The sequence below is a fragment of the Lactuca virosa genome, chromosome 7 (genome assembly GCF_052849685.1).
Source record: "Lactuca virosa cultivar CGN04683 chromosome 7, Lactuca_virosa_CGN04683_v6, whole genome shotgun sequence".
Taxonomy (NCBI): Eukaryota; Viridiplantae; Streptophyta; class Magnoliopsida; order Asterales; family Asteraceae; genus Lactuca; species Lactuca virosa.
The window spans coordinates 177985995-178008381 of NC_136432.1; the positions used below are offsets into that span (position 1 = coordinate 177985995).

General features: G+C 38.8%; 1 protein-coding gene across 1 annotated transcript; it reads left to right on the top strand.

The window, feature by feature from the left end:
• The first annotated feature begins 5550 nt into the window (after positions 1 to 5550).
• Positions 5551 to 5991, top strand: LOC145127347 (putative mitochondrial protein AtMg00300). Its single transcript, XM_079062562.1, has one exon. The coding sequence runs from the start codon at positions 5551 to 5553 to the stop codon at positions 5989 to 5991; it is 441 nt and encodes a 146-aa protein (XP_078918688.1).
• Positions 5992 to 22387: the final 16396 nt, after the last annotated feature.

A 22387-nucleotide genomic window follows, 5' to 3' on the forward strand; every position in this document is an offset into this window, starting at 1 on the left:
TTACCATTAGAGTGCTCGTCAAGAGCGATATGAAATTATCTCCTCCATTATAACAACCGGACTGAAAGATGGTGAACCCATCACAGCCCACATGCAGAAAATGCAAAGGTATGTGGACCGTTTGATGAAGCTGAATGTGAAACTTCCCGAGGAGTTAGCAATATATATCATTTTTCACTCCTTACCTTCGTGTTATGATCAATTCCGCATGACATACCACATGAACAAGGAGGAAGTTACCTTCAACAAACTTCAAGGACTCCTAAAGACCGCATAATCATGTCTTAAAGGCAAGTCGGATGTTACCACTCCTACTCCAAACTCCGCACCTGTCATGGCAACGGGAAAGGTAGAGGGAAAAAGAAGAAGAACCCTTCGAAGGGTACCAAGGGTAAGACCCTTGATGGCTCCTCTTCAAGCGGAACCAAGAAAGGTTTCGTCACTCCTTCTTCTGACCCAAAAGAGGCTGAATGCTTCTATTGCCATGAAAAGGCACACTGGAGGCGGAACTGCCCAAAGTACCAGCAAGATTTGAAGGATGGGAAAGTGAAACCCAACAATGCTGGTATTTACACTATATTATCTAATAACTTACCCTATTCTAACTCTTGGGTCCTTGATACCGGCTGTGGTATTCATATTTGTTCTGATTTGCAGGGACTAAGAAGAAGTGAGAATGTGGAGCATGGAAAGATAAACTTGATCATGGGGAATAGGAAAGTTTCACCTGTCACCAAGATTGGAGTTTATACTTTATTGCTAAGTAGTGGGTTTACTTTAGATTTGAATAAATGTTGTTATTCGCCTAAAATGGCAAGAAATGTTATTTCCTTTCATGCTTTGTACAAACAAGGGTTTACCTTTTCTTTTGATAATGAAGTTGGTGGAATAAATGCTTTCTTTAATAATGTGTTTTATTTTAAAGCATTACCTTGTGATGGTGTGTATGAAGTTGTGTCTATTATAGATAACTTAGGAAATAATGTGTTGTGTATTGATTCTACTAATGATAATAACTTAGATAAAGCATCATTATGACATTGTCGTCTTGGACATGTAAGCAAGAAACGCATAGGCCAACTCCAAAAGGATAGAGTCTTGGAGTCATTTGACCTAAAGTCAGATGATAGTTGTGAATCATGCTTACTTGGAAATATGACAAAGTCACCCTTTACTGGTTCGTGTGAAAGGGGTGAAGGTTTGTTGGATCTAGTACACACAAATGTGTGTGGACCCTTCAAAACTGCCACAAGGGATTCTAATCGTTATTATGTGACTTTTACAGATGATTATAGTAGATATGGATATGTCTACTTAATTAAGCATAAGTCAGAAACTTTCGATAGGTTTAAAGAGCTTAAACAGGAAGTAGAGAATCAATTGGGCAGGAACATTAAGATTCTTCAATCCGATCGAGGTGGTGAGTATCTTAGTACTGAGTTCCTCGACTATCTTAAGGAATGTGGGGTTGTCTCACAATTGACACCTCCCAGGACACCACAGTTGAATGGTGTAGCTGAGAGGCGTAATCGAACCTTGTTGGACATGACTCGTTCCATGATGAGTCGAGCTTCGCTACCAATCTCATTCTGGGGGTATGCCTTAGAGACTACCGCCCATATCCTTAATCTGGTCCCTACAAAGAAGGTTGCCAAAACACCTCACGAGATGTGGACTGGAAAAGTTCCAAATCTAGCCCACATCAAGATTTGGGGTTACGAAGATTTCTTGAGACGCGAGACTCACGATAAGCTCGAACCTCGAAGTGAGAGGTGTATATTCATCGGCTACCCACAGAAATCCTTTGGTTAACTCTTCTACAGACCTAGTGAGAATGCGGTCTTTGTAGCAAGGAGGGGTGTGTTTCGAGAGAGAGAGAGAGAGAGAGAGAGTTCATAATACAAGGAAACAGTGGGAGCCAAATTGACCTTGAAGAAATTCAAGAGTCAAGTGGTGAAGGAACCTCAAACCATAGCAATCAACTTGAGGAGGAAACTCCTGTTGATCTAATTGACAAGTCTGTACCTCTGAGGCATTCCATAAGGGTTAGGAATGCACCTGAGCACTAATATGGTTTCCATATTATTGCGGAAGGTGAGACACTTATCAGTGATGAGACACTGGTAAGTCTGGATGAAGCCATGGCAGGCCCTGAGTCTGCTAAATGGAAAGAGGCAATGGACAGCGAGATACAGTCCATGTATGACAATCAAGTTTGGAACTTGGTTAACAGTGTACCGGACCATAAGATAGTTGGGTGGAAATGGATCTTCAAGAAGAAGACTGACATGGATGGTAATGTACACACTTATAAGGCGCGACTGGTTGCAAAGGGCTTTTCTTAAACTCTAGGAGTTGATTATGATGAGACCTTTTCACCAGTAGCCAAGATTAAGTCTATTAGGGTATTGTTAGCCATTGTTGCATTTCATGACTATGAAATATGGAAAATGGATGTCAAAACCGCTTTCCTTAATGGAAAGTTGGCTGAGGATGTTTACATGTGTCAACCAGAGGGTTTTGTCAGTATAGATTACCCTAATAGAGTGTGTAAGCTTGAGAAATCCATCTATGGATTAAAGCAAGCACCTCGCAGATGGAATCTTTGCTTCGATGAGAAAGTCAAAGAGTTTGGCTTTTCGAGGAGTGAAGATGAATCTTGTGTATATGTCAAGGCTAGTGGGAGTGTAGTCAGCTTTTTGGTATTGTATGTGGATGACATACTACTCATAGGAAATGACATCCCAACTCTGCAGGAAGTTAAGTCCTGGCTTGGGAAGTGTTTTGCTATGAAGGACCTTGGAGAAGCTGCCTATATTCTAGGGATAAGGATTCTGAGAGACCGGAGTAAAAGACTAATTGGACTTAGTCAGAGTACCTACTTGGATAAAGTGCTGAAGAGGTTCAGCATGCAAGATTCCAATAAAGGAGAGTTACCTATCCAATTTAATGCAGATTGAGTAAGAGTCAGAGCCCGAGTACCGAGGCTGAGATAGCAGAAATGAGTCAAGTACCTTATGCTTCCGCTGTAGGATCGATCATGTATGCTATGACTTGTACTCGTCCTGATGTGGCCTTTTCCTTGATCATGGTCAGAAGATATCAGGGGAACCCTGGAAAGGCTCACTGGACTGCGGTAAAGAACATTCTCAAGTACCTACGGAGGACTAAGGACTGGGTCCTTACCCTTGGTGGGAGTGATGACTTGAGAGTTGTAGGGTATAGTGATGTTAACTTCCAGACTGATAGGGATAATTTCCGCTCTCATTCGGGCTGGGTCTTTACCTTAAACGGAGGAGCAATTACTTGGAAAAGTTCCAAGCAGGAGACAATGGCTGATTAAACTTGCGAATCAGAGTATATAGCGGCAAGCGAGGCAGCAAAGGAGGCAATATGGCTGAAGAACTTCATTGACAACCTTGGAGTAGTACTAGCTATAAAGGAGCCTATGGAAATTTTCTGTGATAGTGAAAGTGAAGTTGCCTTAGCCAAGGAACCAAGGGATCATGGGAGATCCAGACACATTGACAGAAAATACTATTTTATCAGACATCGAATAGAAGAAGGACTCCTCGTGGCAAAGAGGGTATCATCGGATGAGAACCCAGCAGATCCCCTCACGCAGGGACTGAGTAGGGCTAAGCATCTCCAGCACGCAAGGATCATAGGGTTGAAGGATGATATTAGTTTTAGTAGTTAGATAGTATTGAAGTTTGTAAAGTGTAATTGACATTTGATGATGAATAAAAGTTGTGTTTATTTATGAGTAAAGTGTTGCTATCTTTTGTCAATCGTTTACTATTATTTCTTTTGAATGTTTTGACTTCCATAATATTTATGTTGTGTTTTCATATTATTCAAATTATCCACAGTCAGTCATATGTTGGAAGTAGATATGAATTAAGACTGTCATGAGTTGGTTGTGGAGGTCTAAGATGTTGGACATGGCCTCAACACTCATGAGTGCTCATAATTTCTGATTATTGGATTTATCCCACGCTCGCTGGTATCACTTCATGGAATTTATCTCGAGTAATCGCGAGACGGTAATATCATATATGTCTTCAAACCTAGAGATATGACTTGTTGTCTATGAGTTGGTTATGCATTGATCGTGCGAAAACGCATTGGTAACTCGATGTTATAAAACGTGCCTTTGTGTGTGATTCAACAAGTAGTAGAACAAGCATATGAGTCAAAGTTTATCTGTTCCTTATTGGATTAGAAGCGATATCTAGGCCCCTCGATGATTTTGTTTTGACCTATGTACCGGGCCCGGTCAGAACTAAATTGATGTGTTCAACTAAGTTCTATGTCAAACAAATCGGAAATCGGGAAACAAACTGTTGGACAATAAGCAAGACATTATTCCATGTATTTGTCCGGCTGATATCTAGAACAGAGGATTATATGATCACTTATCTTAAATGGCGTATCATCATCTTCTCAGTTCCGAGAGACCTTGAAAATATCTATGATTGTCGATCGGTTCCTGAAGTCATACTTGCAGTTATAGTTATTAGACTTATCCAAGTGGGAGATTGTTGGATAAGGTGTTTAAGTCCATAACTATTTCTGGTATGTACTTGACTCGACCCGACATGGTCCATTTGGGTTGCATGGCATCATGCATTTGGATAGACTAAATGAGAGAAATAACACTTGTGGTTTATTAATATATCATAAGTTCTAATATATTAATAATATTATTTAATTAGTATTGATCAAGAATTAATCTAGGATTAATTAAGTGATAAAAAGGAGACTAATTAAATATATGGGTTGATTATGTAAATCATCCATAACTTGTATAGTGAGCTAAAGGCTCCATGGGTTATCAAGTTGGGCTAAGGTCCATAGGATGCTCCATGGGAGTTACAAACCCATGGGTCATGGAAATGAAGAGCCATGTTACATTAGGGTTTACATGGTGTAACCCTAATGCAACATACTATATAAGCATGCTTCTAGCAACCAAAATAAGCTACACAAGAGAGACAATAGGGCAAGGTCGATTTCAAGTGTTACATATTTCTCTCAAAGCTTATCCCAAGAGCATTTGGTGTTGTGTGAGACATTTGAGGCATCACACTTGGGGTGCTAGGCTCTCAAGGTTTTCAAGGAATCAAATCAACAATAAGGTATGTAATTCTAGCCATCTTTTATGTTTAAAGTTCCCCATGTATGCTAGATAGGATTATGAACCATGGAAAAAGTATTTTGCATGTATTTTACAAAAGCATAGATCCAAGGTTTTCTAGGGTTGCATGTACACTTAGGAGTGTTAGAATGCTCAAAACCCAATAGAAGGGACACTTCAAACGAAATTGTCCACAACTAAAGAATGGGAAGTCCCAGAGTGAATCAAGCAGCAATAACACTACTGTTGTGGTTCAAGAAAGTCTTAATGAAGGGGACGATGATGATGTATTGATTGTGAGTATGTCAAGTTCTTTTGATGCTTGGGTATTGGATTTTAGAGCATCCTATCACCAGACGTATAATCGTGATTGGTTCGATTCCTTCAAAGAGTGAGATGGTAAAATCAAGATGGGTGATGATTGGGTGAGCAGTATCAAAGGTAGTGGCATGATACAGATCAAGATGCACGATGGCATTGTAAGGAAGTTAGATTGTTGGTACGTTCCAGAACTTCGGAAGAATCTAATTTCTCTTGGAACATTGGCTAAGAATGGGATGAGGTACGTGAGTAAAGGTGACTGGTTCAAAGTGACCAAAGGCTCTTTATTCATAATGAAAGGGAAGATGAATTATGGAGGGATATATATCCTAGAAGGAAGTAGGTTTATGGGAACGGTGGCTATCTCTAAATCCTTGAATGAAGGTGATGACCAGACAGAGTTGTGGCATCATAGGTTGGGGCACGTGAGTGAGAATGGCATGTCAGTTCTAAGTAAACCAGGACTGCTTGGTGGAGAGGCTACTAGAAAGATAAAGTTTTGTGAAGATTGCGTCAATAGAAAGCAGTGAAAATTGAAGGTCGGTACTGGTCAACACACAAGCAAGGAAATCCTGGAGTATGTTCACTCAGATCTATAAGATCCTGCACCAGTGAAGTCTCAAGGAGTATGCTCATACTTTCTGACGTTGACTGATGACTATTCAAGGAAGGTTTGGTTGTACTTTATGAAGACCAAAGATGAAGTGTTTGGGAAGTTCAGGGAGTAACAGGTAAAGACTCTAAGGACTGACAATGGGTTGGAGTTCTGCAATGCTCCATTTCATAATTTATGCAAGGAAAAAGGTATAGTGAGGCACTACAGTATACGACACCCACCGCAGCAAAATAGAGTGGCAGAACGGATGAACCAAACACTCATGCAGCGTGCTAGGTGCATGTGAATATCTACTAACTTATCCAATAAATTATGGGCGGAAGCAGTTAGCACTGCTTGTTATCTGGTGAACAGATCACCATCAACTGCAATAGACTTGAAGACTCCCCAAGAGGTATGGTCTGGGAAACCCTCTGACTATTATGTTTTACGTATATTTGGATGCCTCGCATATTCTCATGTGAATCATGGTAAACTTGAGCCATGGATAATGAAGTGCATATTTCTAGGATATGCGACAGGAGTAAAAGGTTATTGACTATGGTGTACAGAAGAAGGAAGAACTCCTAAATTTATCTTGAGCAGAGATGTGACCATTGATGAATCTTCCATGGTTAACCATGGAGGAGGTGATACAAGTCAAGTAGGGAACAAAGATTAGGGTGCTAGCCAGAAGGTGGAGTTTGCAACTCAAACTCCAGATAGAGTTGTGATAAGTGACAAAGAGCAAGGTGACAGTGAACAGCCTGGACAAGATGAAACCCAAGAGCAACCCATGGGATCTTCTTCTAGTGGTGCTGATGTCGGGAATGATGATGGGTCTAAATCTATAGTAAAGAGAAGATCAAAGAGGGTCATTCAACAAACTGATAGATATGTGGGATGTGTGAATTCAGGTGAGCTTGACTCCATTTCTTTTACTTTAGTAGCTGGAGAAGACATTGACACTGAGGAACCTCAATCGTATAAAGAGGTTGTGGCGAGTAAAGAAGCAAATGAGTGGTTGATGGCCATCAATAAAGAAATGCAATCTTTAGAGAAGAATGAAACATGGGATGTTGTTCCATTACCAAAGGGATCAAAGCCAGTGGGATGCAAATGCATCTTTTAGAAAAAGGATGGGATACCAGAAGTTAAATCATATAGGTTCACGACAAGGTTGGTGGTGAAAGGTTTTTATAAGAAAGAATGAATTGATTATCACGAGGTGTTCTCACCGGTCGTGAAGCACAAGAAAATTCGGTTTTGGCCATGGTGAGGGAATTTGATATGGAGCTTGAACAGCTTGATGTGAAAACTGTATTTCTTCATGGGAACTTAGAAGAGAAGATTTATATGTCCCAAACAGAAGGGTTCCTTGATTCTAAGAAGGATCATGTATGTTTGTAGAAGAAATCCTTGTATGGTTAAAAGCAGTCTCCAAGACAATGGTATAAGAGATTTGATTCATTCATGATCTCGAATGGCTAAACTCGAAACCAGTTTGACAATTGTGTTTACTTAAAGGAATTGTCACCATATTCCTACATATATATGTTGCTATATGTTGATGATATGCTCATCGCAGCCAAGGACATGTCTGGAATAAATGAATTGAAGGCGACCCTGAAGAATGAGTTTGAAATGAAGGATTTGGGAGCAACAAAGAAGATAATTGGAATGGAGATACAAAGGGATAGAAAAGCAGGGTGTTTGTGTATTTCTCAACAGAAGTACATTGAGAAAGTTCAACAATCCTTCAATTGTGATTAGTCCAAGCTAGGTGGAACTCCTTGGGCAGCTCACTTTAAACTTAGTCCAAACACTATACTCACTACTAATGAAGAAGGGAAGTACATGAGCATGGTTCCATACTCAAGTGCTATTGGAAGTCTCATCTATGCTATGGTCTGTACCAGACCTGATTTGGCTCATGTAGTTAGTGTGGTTAGCAAGTTTATGAGTAATCCAGGGAAGACTCATTAGGAAGTTGTAAAGTGGATCTTGCAATACTTGAAGGGAACAATGGATGTTTGCTTGGTGTATGGAGCTAATACGAAGAGTGGCTTGGTGGGATATGTTGATTCTGATTATGGAGGTGACTTGTTGAAGTGAAGGTCATGGACGTGAAACATATTCACTTTATTCGGATGTGCCATCAGTTGGAAGTCAACGTTGCAAGATATCGTTGGTTTGTCTACATATGAATCCGAGTACATGTCCATGGCAGAAGGAATAAAGGATGAGCTATAGTTGCAAGGGCTTATTCAGATTCTTGTTATGAAGGTGGAGAAGCCTATCTTGTATTGTGACAGTCAAAGTGTTTTGAGTCTTGCTAAGAACCATGGGTATCACAAGAATACAAATCACATACATGCCATGCTGAATTTCATTCGGGATATTATGGAAGGAGACAAGTTTTCAATATTGAAGATTGATACAAAGGTCAACCCAACATATATGTTTACAAAGTTGTTGCCCACGGAGAAGTTCAAGCTTTGCTTGGACTTGGTTGATGTTCAAGGAGGTAGGTTCCTTCGGGGACGAATGATAGGACGGAGAGGAAGTTCTTGTCGAGGTGGAGTTCAGAGGATGCTCAAGTCAAGGTGGAGATTGTTTAATGTGACTCGAGCATTTAGATAATGTTCATGGAGCATTTGGAGCACTTGGAACTAAATGGAGCACTTGGGGTTCATGGAGCATGTGAAAAAGGAATGAATCATCTAAGAAAGGAATGGATCGTCTTTCAAAGGAATGGATCATGTGCCAAAGGAACGGATCATACAGAAGGGGGTTGGGAGAACCTGGAAGAGGTTTGGAGCACTTGGGAGTGATATGGAGCAACAAGGACACCTTGTTGCGCCATCTGTTAAAGGGTTGGGCCAAGAAGGATGTTGTTGCGCCACGTGCACTCCTTCTTATGCCAAACTACTCCCTCTTGCACCATGGAGTACCCCTCTTACACCATGGGGTACTCCTGTTGCACCATGGAGTATGTTGTTGGGCAAAACATGGCCTTGTTGTGCCATTCATCTTATTGTTATGCCAAGATGGTGATGTTGCTCCAACTTAGATGTTCTTGTGCCACACTTGAAGTCACTTGCGTCATCCATATTCCTGTTGCGCCATGATGGTTCCAGATGGACCATCTTGGTCCCTGATTAATTAATTAATTACTATTTTTCAAGATTGACTATCTAGGGTTATTAAATCAATTTTTTGTTTATTTTAAATTTAAATTAAATAATTATTAATTTTAGAAATTTAAAAATTAAATAAACCTAATATATTGAAAAAAATTTAAAACACACATTATACTATATGTAAAATTAATAGTTTAATAATTACTATATGTATAAGACTAAGTAAGTCAAATTGGTATTACTCCTCATTCACGAAGCCATACAATAAGGGGAGTTTAAGGAAGTGGCCTATAAAATGACCGACATTGGGTATTCATTCTTACCCACCGCCCTCTTTTATGGTGGAGGCTCGTTACTCGAACGAATTTGATAGGACACTAAATTCTCATTAAAAGTATAATGTTATTAAAAACTACTAGAACCTTTTTATTAAAATCCCAAATCTAGCTACTTTAGGAAAAATGTGAATTAGTATGCTAACCAATGAAATTGCACATTACACTTTTTAAGTCGTTGGTAGACTGTGTGTGGTTAACTAGCACACTAATAGGGAATAATAAAGAGTTGTAATGGGTATCTCATAAATTATCATTGTTGATGGAGCATGTGTGGTTTACCAGCACATCAATTGGGATGATAAATGACAATGAGGTTACCAAACACATTTGCATGGTTATTCACATCTTGTTTGTGATCATTGGTATCCCAGTCACAAATAGAAGAACATAATTTGAGATTAAACATTCCATTGAATAGTTTCAATGAATCCCAAAAGACCTAGGAATTTCACTTAATTTCATTTCCCTTCTGGTGGAATTGGTAAATCGTCATTTACCTACCTTTATAAAACTTACAATTAGATTACGACATCCCTTTTCTAAGTTGTGAGTTATATAGTTGGGTCCTAGCCTTAATATTTTCTTTTGGGTTACTATATTAAGGATTATTCTTGTCTAACTAAAATTACCTTCTTTTTATAGATGTCTACTCTAGCTGATGCTTCTACTTCCTCCTCCTCCAATAACCATAACTTCTTGTTGTTGTCGATCTGCTCAAAGGTGACATTGGATGGCACCAACTATGATTGGATGCGTAACATAAAGATGTCCCTTCGTTTCAAGAACAAGGAGTATGTCCTTAAGAAGGAACTAAATGAAATCGATGAAGAGAAGGCCACTCCTTAAGAATTAGTGTCACAACTAGCATTTTTCTAGGAAATTCTACTCTCATGCAGTCATTCACCTAGTCTAATAACTTGTATTCTAAGAGAATATCATACTCTATGCTCATTCAAATAACCCTCATATGTTCGACTAAGGGCTGAAACCCTTAGAAATCCCGGTTCAAGTTCATTATGGACTAGGACTCTCCTATTGGAGCTAATGGACCAATAAACCGTAAGTTTGACTATATTGGGCCAAGGGACCCTAATTGGGCTCTGGTTGGACCCACATTCACGAAACTAAAACATTTTGGGCCATGTGGGCCTAAAATGGTTCAATTTATCCTTAATGGGCCAAAACCACTATAAATAATGCTAATGGGCCGAAAACCCATTGTTTTACCTCTTTTGGGCCGAGAGCCCTAGTGGGCCTTCATGGACCGAGAAATCTTATTGGGCCTGTGTGTTTTTAGGTTGCATTTTAGGCCTAATCCCAAAACACTCTTTTCTTCCACCCTCTCTCCTCTTCTCGGTTGTAAAAAAAATGGAATGGGTTTGAAACTTGGTGACACCTCACCATTAAACCACATATATCCATACAATTTACATTGCATGTATCTAAGTAAGGTGGTAATTAGCCAATAAGTATTACCCAAATTTTTCTCTCCCTCTCTCTTCCATATCTTGGCTGAGACTTCAACTCCTCACCATTCAACACATCAAACTTTCTTCAAACACTCTCTTACACTCCCTCTTAAAAACAAGAAGGTTTCATTAAATCAACCTTTGCAATTTTCTTGATCTTGTAAGAAATACCAAGGATTTTACATCAAGCATCATCTACTTACTTCTTATAAACGTCCAAGCTTCGAAAACTCTTCCTAAGAAGCATTTTAGGCCGAGATCTTTCTCCTTCTTCATCAACAACCGAAACATCAAGAAAAGGTGATTTCATACCCCCTATTTTCGATTTTTACTTGGTTTTGGGGGAGAATACAAGTTGCTTTATGTAGATCTATGTGTATATGCATGAATATGTGTGTTTTCCATGACTTATTTGTTGATTATGTTCTATATACTTCATAAATCTAAAATATGTTAAGAATATCAACTTTATCACTTGGATCTACATGAAAACCTTGAGAAAAGTATGTTTTATCACAAATAATAGATGTAAACTAGTAGATCTGGTATTTATACACTTAAAATAGCAAAAATAAGTGTTGTGTTCAAAGATCTATAAACTAAACTCAAAATTCAGCCCTTGACAGAAACGTTTTGGTCCAATCTTGAACTGTTTTTACCACCTAAATGATAATATTTTTCTAAAATGTTTTACATGAAAATAGTTCAGTTTTATACCTTTAAAATGACTACTCTCACGTTTTCATACGAGTTTTCTATAATTTTTGGCGAATTTTACAAAACTGCCTATCAGATTTGAAATAATTTCGGACCAGCCTGTGAAGGTGAGCAATTTCACACTTGTTAGACACCATTAAAAATTATGAGAAAAATGGTGAACAAAGTACACAAAATTTTCAAACTTCCAGAATTTATGGATCCAAATTTTGACTTACGATGATTTTTCTACAAATTTTCTAACAACTAGGTCAGAAAAGCCAAAAACCAGAAAAATGTGTGTTTTAACAAAAATCAAGCCAAAAATGATATTTTCGACAAAAATGGGTTTAAAATGTTATTTTTACTACAACTAGTCATAAAAACAAGTTTTGAACAAAATGGGGACTAAAGTTTTATTCTTACAAAAATTGGGCCTTAATTGTAAATTTTTGGCTTATTGGGCCAAGAACGTCATTTTTACAAAAAGTGGGACTTTTATGCTATTTTAGTGAATACTTGAAACAAAACGAACAATAAACTAACAAACGGATTAATTTTGATCATTTTCTAGGTTATTGGGCCTTAGTGGCCCATTTATATGTTTGATAGGTTTTGTATACTATTTGCGTTTTATTTGGGCCTATAAATATATTACATGTGAAATGGGCCTTAGTTGTCATTTTACATATATTTTGGGCTCATGTTATATAATCTCATTCATATTAGGTTTTGAAATGACTCACATGTTTAGCGATGCCCTAGTGGCTCACTTACATGGTTCGTTGGGCCTGGGATGAGTTTTATACGTTTATCTTCACGTAAATTCGATTAAGGATCTAGTGACTTTTTGTCGGATGACACCTATTAAGTGTTCGATCGTAGCCTGTAGTTATAATCAGAGTCTCCTTGAGGGAGAGCGGGTTTTTGTGTATAGATCTATACGGGGATGACACCCCACACCCGAGCTGTTCGCTACAGTTAGACTACATTGGTCTAGGGTGACTATAACCTTATTCTATATTTCATTTGGCGTTCACAAACGCCAAGATAGGTGAAATTGTCATTATTTAGTATGGTTATAACGACTCACTTAAAGGAATTAACGTTATGAAGTTTGCGGAAGAGTATTTTCTTTTATGTTAGATTACTAGGAAACTTACTCACACTGGTACCCCACCTCGGTGTTGGTACGACAGCATTATCTATTTTCTTTTATGATTGGATCACTCGGTAACTACTCACACTGGTACCCCACTTCGGTGTTGGTACGTCAGCATTAACTATTCTTCTTTTACGGGAAAACTCGGGTTGTCCGGGGACATTCTATTTACATTCTCTTCAATCACTCTTGACATTCTACTAAACAATAACACACATGCATTAATACAAGATCAGACATAAACATACCAAACTAATTTAAGAAAATACAGGATTTTCTTGTGATGACAAAGTTATACAAATCATTTTCTCAAATATACTTATGAACTCACCAACATTATATATGTTGACGTTTTCAAAATAACTTGTATTCTCAGGGACTCATTAACCAGAAGAATCAACAAGAATAGGATTATATAACATGTTATTTAAAAGATTGTACTTGATGTAAACAATGGCAGTTGTATTATATTATGCATGGTAATGATGATGTTATGTTTCATTTATATTCACTGTAATGATATTTCAAGATGAAGTCACGCACAAGCCCCCGAACGTTTCCGCCGTCTGGTTCGGCGGTGTGACAATTAGCCTCCTACAAGAAACACTACGATGATGCGACAGAAGTTGCTTGCATCATGGTCGCTACTATGACCCGTGAGTTGTAGACATTTTATGAGGAATACTGGCCTTATGAGATTAACAAGGACCTTATGGAAACGTTTCATAAGCGAGCTCATCAAGAAAAGTACGAAGTGGTCAAAGCCCTCATGGCATGCAAGTTGAAAGAGGGAGAATTTGTTTGTAGCCACGTGCAGAGAATGCAACGATACGTGGAGCGCCTTGTTAAGCTAAATGTGCACTTTGATGATTAGTTAGCTATTGACATAGTCCTAAACTCCTTACCAAGTTGTTATGATCTAATCATCCTGACCAATCATTTGAACAACACTGAGACCACCTTGTCTCAATTGTACAACCTACTATAGACAGCTCAAGCAGGATTGAAGGGAAAAGGTTCGGCCTCCACTCCTTCTAGTGCTCCCTTTCTGGCTATTGGACTGGAAAGGAAAATCTCATGTTGGGTCGTCAAGCAATGGACCCAAAGGAAAGTACAGTTATGATATTCCTCATACTTTTGATACCAAATAGGCCACATGCTTTTATTACAATGATAAGGGGCATTGGAAATGAAGCTGCCCAAAAAATCTACAAGACATCAATCATGGAAAAGTGAAGCCATCTTCTAAAGGTATATATACAATGTCATCTAATAACTCATCATCCTCTTGTTCCTGTGTCCCGTATACAGGATGTGTATTTCACATTTGTTTTGATTTGTAGGAATTAAGAGAAAGCGAGTAGGTGGAGCAAGGAAGGATGAACCTGATAATGGGGAATAGGCGATCTTTTTCTGTTACCAAGATTGGAGTATATAGTCTAGTGCTTAGTAGTGGTGTTTATTTAGATTTAATAAATTGTTGCTACTCGTCAGAGTCGACACATAACATCATTTCTTTTCATGCTTTATTCAAACAAGGTTTTAGATATTTATTTGATGATTTGAATGGTTCTTTTTATGCTTATAAAAATGGTGTTTTTTATATTTGAAGCTATAACTTATGATGGTGTGTTTGAAATTGTGACGTGTGTTGATAATTTAGGGAATAATTTTTTTCATATTGATTCGTCTAATGGTGTAGACAAAGCGGGCTTGGACACAATAACAAGAAATGCATCACCCAACTCCAAAAGGATGGAGTGTTAGAATCATTTGACCTAAGGTCAGATGATACATGTGAATCTTGTCTTTTGGGAAAGATAACAAAATCACCTTTCACTGGATCTAGTGAAATAGGTGAAGGTTTGTTGGAACTGATACATAGAGATGTGTGGACCATTCAGATCATCCACAAGGGATGCTAATCGATTCTATGTGACTTTTACAGATAATTATATCAGATATGGTTATATCTACTTAATCAAGCATAAGTCAGAAACCTTTGAAAAGTTCAAAGAGTTTAAACATGAAGTCGAGAATTAGTTGGGCAAGAAGATAAAGATGATTAGATCCGATAGAGGTGGAGAGTATCTTAGTATCGATTTCAACAACTATCTAAAGGAATGTGGAATAGTTTCACAACTGACTCCTCCTAGGACATCACAACTGAATGGTATGGATGAGAGGCGTAATCAGATCTTGTCGGAAATGGTTCGTTCCATGATGAGTCATGCTTCTCTTTCTATTCACTTCTGCGAGGTATGCCTTAGAGACAGCCACCCACATCCTCAATCTTGTCCCTACAAAGAAGGCTGCCAAAATACCTCACGAAATGTGGACGGGGAAAGTTCCATCATTAGAACATATCAATGTTTGGAGTTGTGAAGCTTTCGTGAGATGAGAGACTCATGACAAGCTAGCAGCTAGAAGTGAGAAGTGTATTTTCATTGGTTACCCAAAGTAGTCTTTGGATATTTGTTCTATAGACCTAGTGAGAAGGTGGTCTTTTTTAGCATGAAGAGGAGTCTTTTGAGAGAGATAGAGAGGGGGAGAGAGAGAGAGAGAGAGAGAGAGAGAGAGAAAGCTTATATTCCAAGAGGACAGTGGGAGTACAATTGAACTTGAAGAAATTCAAGAGTCAACTAGTGAAGGAACCGTAGATGATACTAGTACTCAACCAGAGGAAGAGATTCCTATGAAACCGATAGACAAGTCAATACCTCTTAGGCGTTCCAGCAGAGTTAGCATGCCACCTGAGTTATATGGCTTTCATATTACTATAGACGGTGACACGTTTGTCAATGATAGGACACTGATAAATTTGGATGAGTCGGCTAGCTACAAGGAAGCAATGGCAGGCCCTGAGTCTACTAAATGGAAAGAGGCAATAGAGAGCGAGATCAAGTCCATGTATGACAACCAAGTTTGGATTTTGTTAATAATGTACCAGATCGAAAGACAGTTGGGTGCAAATGGATATTCAAGAAGAAGATCGACATGGATGGAAAGGTACACACTTTCAAGGCTCGATTTGTTGCGAAGGAATTCACTCAAACCCCGGGGGTTGACTATGATGAGACCTGCTCACCAGTAGCCAAGATAAAATCTATTTGGATAATGCTCGCCATAGCTGCCTTTCATGCTTATGAGATTTGGCAGATGGAGGTAAAAACCGCTTTCCTTAACGGGAAGTTGGCTGAAGATATTTACATGAGTCAGGTAAAGGGTTTCGCAGTTGGGATCTTTTCTTCCATGAGAAAGTCAAAGAATTTGGTTTCTATAGGAGTGAAAATCTGAAACATCCCAAAATACAGACCAAAAATTTCTTTTAAACATCATTTAGTAAAAACCAGAATCTATCAATATCATAATAAATAACAAATCATATCTCTCAAAAACATCATGTCAAATACTATATCACGAACATGTGAGAAAATATCAGAGTCTAAACAATCGCAGGCTAAAACTGTGGTGTGTGCCATGTGATCATCCCGAGCACTTCCCCTTGCTAATGGACGTACCTAAAACACAAACTGAAAACTGTAAGCACGAAGCTTAGTGAGTCTCCCCAACTACCACATACCATACACATATGACATAACATATATTGGACCCCGTCCCTGCTATATCGAGTCAAGCTCGGCATCGGCTTTCCCGGCATCGGGCCTCGCCCGACATCGAGCCCCGCACGACATCGAGCAGATCTCGGCATAAATATACATATCAATAGACATATAACATAAGCACATAATACTAGCATGTAAACATTCCTCGGGCCCCGCCCGACATCAGACCGAGATCCGGACACATACTAACATTCCTCGGGAACCACCCGGGCATCGGACCGGAGTCCGGATCATACTATCATAACATATTAACTAGACATTCCTCAGGATTTCCCTGGCATCGGTCCTAAACCCGGAACACATAACACATAACAGACACATGCAAGAATCACAAAGACATCAAGCATACAAGCATACAAGCATTCCTCGGGACCGCCCCAACATCGGATCAAAATCCGGAAAACATATAAACCTACTTCGGGCCCCGCGTGCGATCGGACCGTGGTCCGGAACTACTACTATCTAAACGGGTCGGACTTGGTGCCTTAGACCCGTTCCTACAGGAGAAAACTCACCTTGTAAGGCTGACTGCTGAAACTCGAGTGAAGAGTCTCTGACTACTGCTCTGGCGACTCCCCGACTATCAACTATATAATACACTTAATCAAAATCTGATAATCCATCTCAGGGTAAAATGACCATTTTACCCTTGGTCAAAGTCAACATCCAGGTCAAAGTAAAAGTCAATGTCAACTCTCAGTCAACCCCAACTCGTCGAGTTATCTCCCAACTCGGCGAGTTAATGTCCTACTTAGACTCGTAGTCAACAGAGTCAGCTCGTCGAGTCCCTTCCCAGAGTCGTCGAGTTCTTCTTGTCATATAATCGGGACATAACAACTTTAACTCGTCGAGTCCCTCCTTGGACTCGTCGAGTTCTTCAGCTTCCGAGTCCTAATATTGTCCAACTCACTGAGTCATCTCCTAGACTCAATGGTTTCACTCAAAACCAGAAAAAGGGTTAGGGGTTCGCGACCTGACTCGCCGAGTCCAAGAACAACTCGTCGAGTCCTCCATATTACAAATCCATCCAATCGATTCTAATCCATTCCAATGATTCCAACTTGTAGATTTGGACTCCTTCGACAAGTATTATAAGTAAAGTTGCTAACTTAACGTGCATGCATGGTGTTATGAAGCTAAAACACCCATTACAAGCTAAAATGAAGGTCTAAGTCATGGAATAGGGCCATGGTTGAATAAAGGTGGAAACTTTGAGCTTCTAAAGCTCAAGAATGCCCAGATCTGAAGTCCTTTCATCCCCAAGAGTTCAAATTTCGGAATGATCTTGGAAATGGCCCAAATATGACAATATACAAGCTCAAATGAAGATCTAAGTGAATAGAAGCCAAGGTATAATCTTTATACCACTATCACGACAGAAATGAGTCCTTATCTCTGGCTCTTCAACCTTCCTTCTGCAACTCCAAGGCTTTGCTTCCTTCTTCTAGCTTTAAATCACAAAAATGGCAAGGAAATAGCTCAAGATCACTCAATGTTGATTAGGGTTTCAAGATTAGGGTTTGAAGGTGGTGGAGGCTGGGATGGAGGCCAGATATGATGCTTAAATAGGGTGAAAGTCCTAAAGATTAGGGTTTTATCCAAACTATCCTACTCGTCGAGTCAGGACTTCGACTCGTTGAGTAGCTCACTTAAAACCCGCACATATTTTTCCTTCTACTCGACGAGTTAGGGCCACCAACTCGTCGAGTAGCCCTTCCAAAATGAATAAAATAATAAAGTTAAATGCATACCAAGAACCAGGCGTTACAAAATATCAAGGCTAGTCGGCATATAGTGACTTTTCTGGTGTTGTATGTCGATGACATACTACTCATGGGAAGTGACATTCCAACCTTGAAAGAAGTTAATTCTTAGCTTGGAAAGAGTTTTTCCATGAAAGACCTTGGAGAAATAGCCTATATTCGTAGGATAAGAATCTTGAAAGATAGAAAGAGGAGACTAATTGGATTTAGTCAAAGTACATAATTGGATAAAGTACTAAAGAGGTTTAGTATGGAAAATTCCAAGAAATGAGAGCTACCTATCCAAAGCAATACCAAATTGAGTAAGAATCAAAGTTCTAGTACAGATGAAAAGATAGCTGATATGATTCAGGTATCTTACGCTTCGGCTGTAGGGTCGATCATGTACGCTATGACATGTACTCGCCCTGATGTGTCTTTTTCCTTGAGCATGGTCTGTTGCTATCAGGGAAATCCCGGTAAAGCTCATCGGAAATTAGTTAAAAACATTCTGAAGCCTTTACAGAGGATGAAGGACATGTTTCTAGTCCTTGGTGGCAGTGAGATATTGAGAGTGAGTGGGTACAGTGACGCCAGCTTTCAGACGGATAGTGGCAACTTTCGTTCTCAGCCTAGCTGGGTGTTCATTCTAAACGGTGGAGTAGTAACTTGGAAAAGTTCTAAACAGGATACGGTGGCTGATTTAACCTGTGAATCGGAGTACATAGCCGCAAGTGAAGTGTTAAAGGAAGCGTTGGTTGAAGAAATTCATCGGAGATCTTGGAGTTATCCCAACCATTCAGGAGCCAATGAAACTTTTATGCGATAATGAAGGAGCGGTTTCCTTGACTAAGGAACTGAAAGATCATGGAAAGCCTAGACATATCTAAAGTAAGTACCATTACACCAGACATAGTATAGAACAAGGTCACCTCATCATGAATAGAGTATCATTAGAAGAGAATCCTACAAATCCTTGGACGAAGTCTCTGAGTAGGGTCAAGCGCAATCAGCATGCTAGGACTATTGGTCTGAGAGATGATATTAGTTTTTAGTAGTTAGATAGTTATTTTGAAACTCGTAACAAAATAAATGTAATTGATTTTCGGTTATTAAATAATGGAGAATTATTTATAAGTTTGGTTATTGCCTTTTGTCAATTATTTATTCTTGTGTTTTGTTTTGCATGTTTTACTTCCCGAATAATATGATTATTCAAATTCCACAATAGGTCGTACTTTTGGAAGTTAGTAGTGACTTAAGACTGTCATGAACTGAATTGTAGATTGTATAAGAGAGTTAGACATAGCAATAGTATTGTTGCAATGTTCACGAGTACTTAGAAATGGAGATTTAAGTATTAGACAAACCCATGCTCAGAGAATTACTTCATGGATTCTATCACGAGTAATTTTGAGACAATAATATCTTATGATCTTGAAACAAATATATATGAGTTGTAATTTACAAGTCGGTTGTACGTTGGTAATGTGTAAACACATCAGTAACTTGATGTTATAAAGTGTATTGTCATGCCTGATTTGATGAGTAAAGCATGCAAGCATATATGAATCAAAGTTTATCCCTTCCTTTTTCCCTAACAGGAAAAAAAAAAAATTTCGGACCCTCGGTGCTTTGGTGTTGACTTATAGTTTTGGGCCCAACCAGTACTAAATTGATGTCTTTAGATAGAAGTTCTATATCATTACAAATCAAAAATCGGGAAAAAAAGTCTTGTACAATGAGATTGATTCTATTCCATGTCTCATCTCCTAATGATATCTTGCAGAACGGAGGATTATATGATCCCTTATCTTAGGACGCGTAATTGACTGGGTCAGAGTTCGGCAACAGCTTTTTGGAAGCTACAATTTGTTGATCAATTCAGAAGTTGTACCGGCAGTTATAGTTACAGACTTATCCAAGTGGGAGACTGTTGGATTAGGTGTCTAAGCCCATAACTAAAATTGGAATAAACCTGAATTTATAGTAGCACAGTCCTTTTAGGTTTCTCTTAAACCTAGCAATTAGACAAAATGACCTTTAGAGAGAGATATTAATTTATTATGTGATTAATAAATTGAAATAAATAGTTTATTAATGTATTATAAAAATAATATATTAGTTAGAAAAGCTATTATTTAATTAATAATTAATCAGAAATTAATTAGAAATAATTTTGGGATTAATAGAATTAATTAAAAGTGCAGGGTCTAAAGTGAAATTGTTCAATAGTTGAACAAAAGGCTCCAAAACCTTCCACCATTAGGGTTTCTAGAATATCCATGTAGATAAATAAGGAATGAGATAAATACCATATTTGAAATATTAATTTAACATTCAAATCAGGGTTATCAAGGGTTTCCTTGGACCATTATATAAAGACCCTTAACCGTTGTATTTTCAGCCACTCTTACCTACATAGAGATAGCCGAAATTCTCCCCTCTCCTCTCCTCTCTCTATGGTCTTCCTTCTTGCTATTTCGAGTGTGATCTATTAAAGACAAGACAATTATGGTGCTTGCTTCCAAAAGATCTGCAAGTAAAGGATTCTTGTTATTTGCTACATTAACAACAAGGTATGTAAACCTAAACCCCATTATGATTTTTGAAATATACCTAGGGTTTCTAGGGTTTTGTATTTGATTTTCTCAGTTATAGGTTTAATAGTGAAAACATAGATCCTGAGGTTGCATGCGAACTTAAGGGTTTTAATTTTATTTGTTTTGCATAAAACCTATCACAATCTCACCTTGAAGATCTCCATTACACAGCCATGGTAAACCCTCGAAGCATACAGCATACGATCATGGACTATCTCGACCACAAATAGGTGGTCAAGTTCTCCTTGAGAAACATCAAATCTCCTACTGAATGCAAATGAAAGGAAGGAATGACTCATCCCATAGTAAAAAAATACTAACGATTCATAGAATTGACTATGAACGTACCTAATAACATACATAACAATAAATACAAAATAGTAAGAGCAGCAAGAATAAATAAATGAATAAATACCACTAAAAACATCTAGTATTGCTTTAGTGATCCTCATCTCTCCCTAAACGACTGTTAGTGATCGTCAAAGTTGTAGGTGTAGGAGCCTGCTCTACGTCTGCAGTGAGAAGAGGAAAATCAACACGAAGGTCATCCACTTGGTTGCAGTTTTAGCATAACTGCATAATTTTCATGCAATCCCTTCTGAATATACCCCCCGGCCCTTTGCAACACTTATGGCACCCATTCCCTCGACATATTCCATTATGTGCCTTCCTGTACTTTACAAACTTGTGGCCTCTCTATCCCCCAGAATGCAAATAGCAGACTTATATTTGTTGGCTGAAACTGTTAGTGTATGAACCTAAGTCTACCTACTCTTATCTCGAGACTCCAACTCCAAATCTTGTTTTTGGGCTACCACTACCATTCATCAAGTGTATGGCACCTTGCAATGCTAACAGACTCTAGAATACCAGTCCTCAACCTGCCAGATTATCACGAAATATTTATCTTCTATGTACCCGGATAATGAGGGCAGAAAAACACCCTCTCCCTAAACTTGTCGGTGATCTTAGTCACCGACTTCGTGGTCTACTCGAGACCAAAGAACTCTAAAGCCATATGTTGCACATCAATTGTAAATGCCTACTTTTCATGGAATATGGCTATGAAATCCTCCCAAGTCATATGCTCGATAACAATCGACCCAAGTGCCTAAAAAATCGAATCCAACCAATCTGTAGCTCCATCATGCAGCAGGTTCACAACAAACCTGACCTTTTCTTCCTACAAAAAAAGGCTAATGATAAAATCTATATCCATGTCAGCAATCCAACGTATGCTGAGTATCGACTCCTTCCTTCCAAAAAACAGGGGAGGCTAGCAAGCAAAAAAGTTACGGTAAGTGATCTCTCAGGTCCTCTGTCGACCAACACCAGTGATAGACTGAGCAAACGCATATCATGCATAAAACATAGAGATCATATCGTCCTTAATCCTCCTGAACATACTGGAAACTCCTACCGTATGATCCTAGGATCATCAGATGTAACCAAATTACAAATTTCCATATCGCTCGGACCTGATCCTTCCTGACCATTAGCGCCCATATGCGAACCCGATCCACTAATGCCTTGACGAATTGTCACTATACTG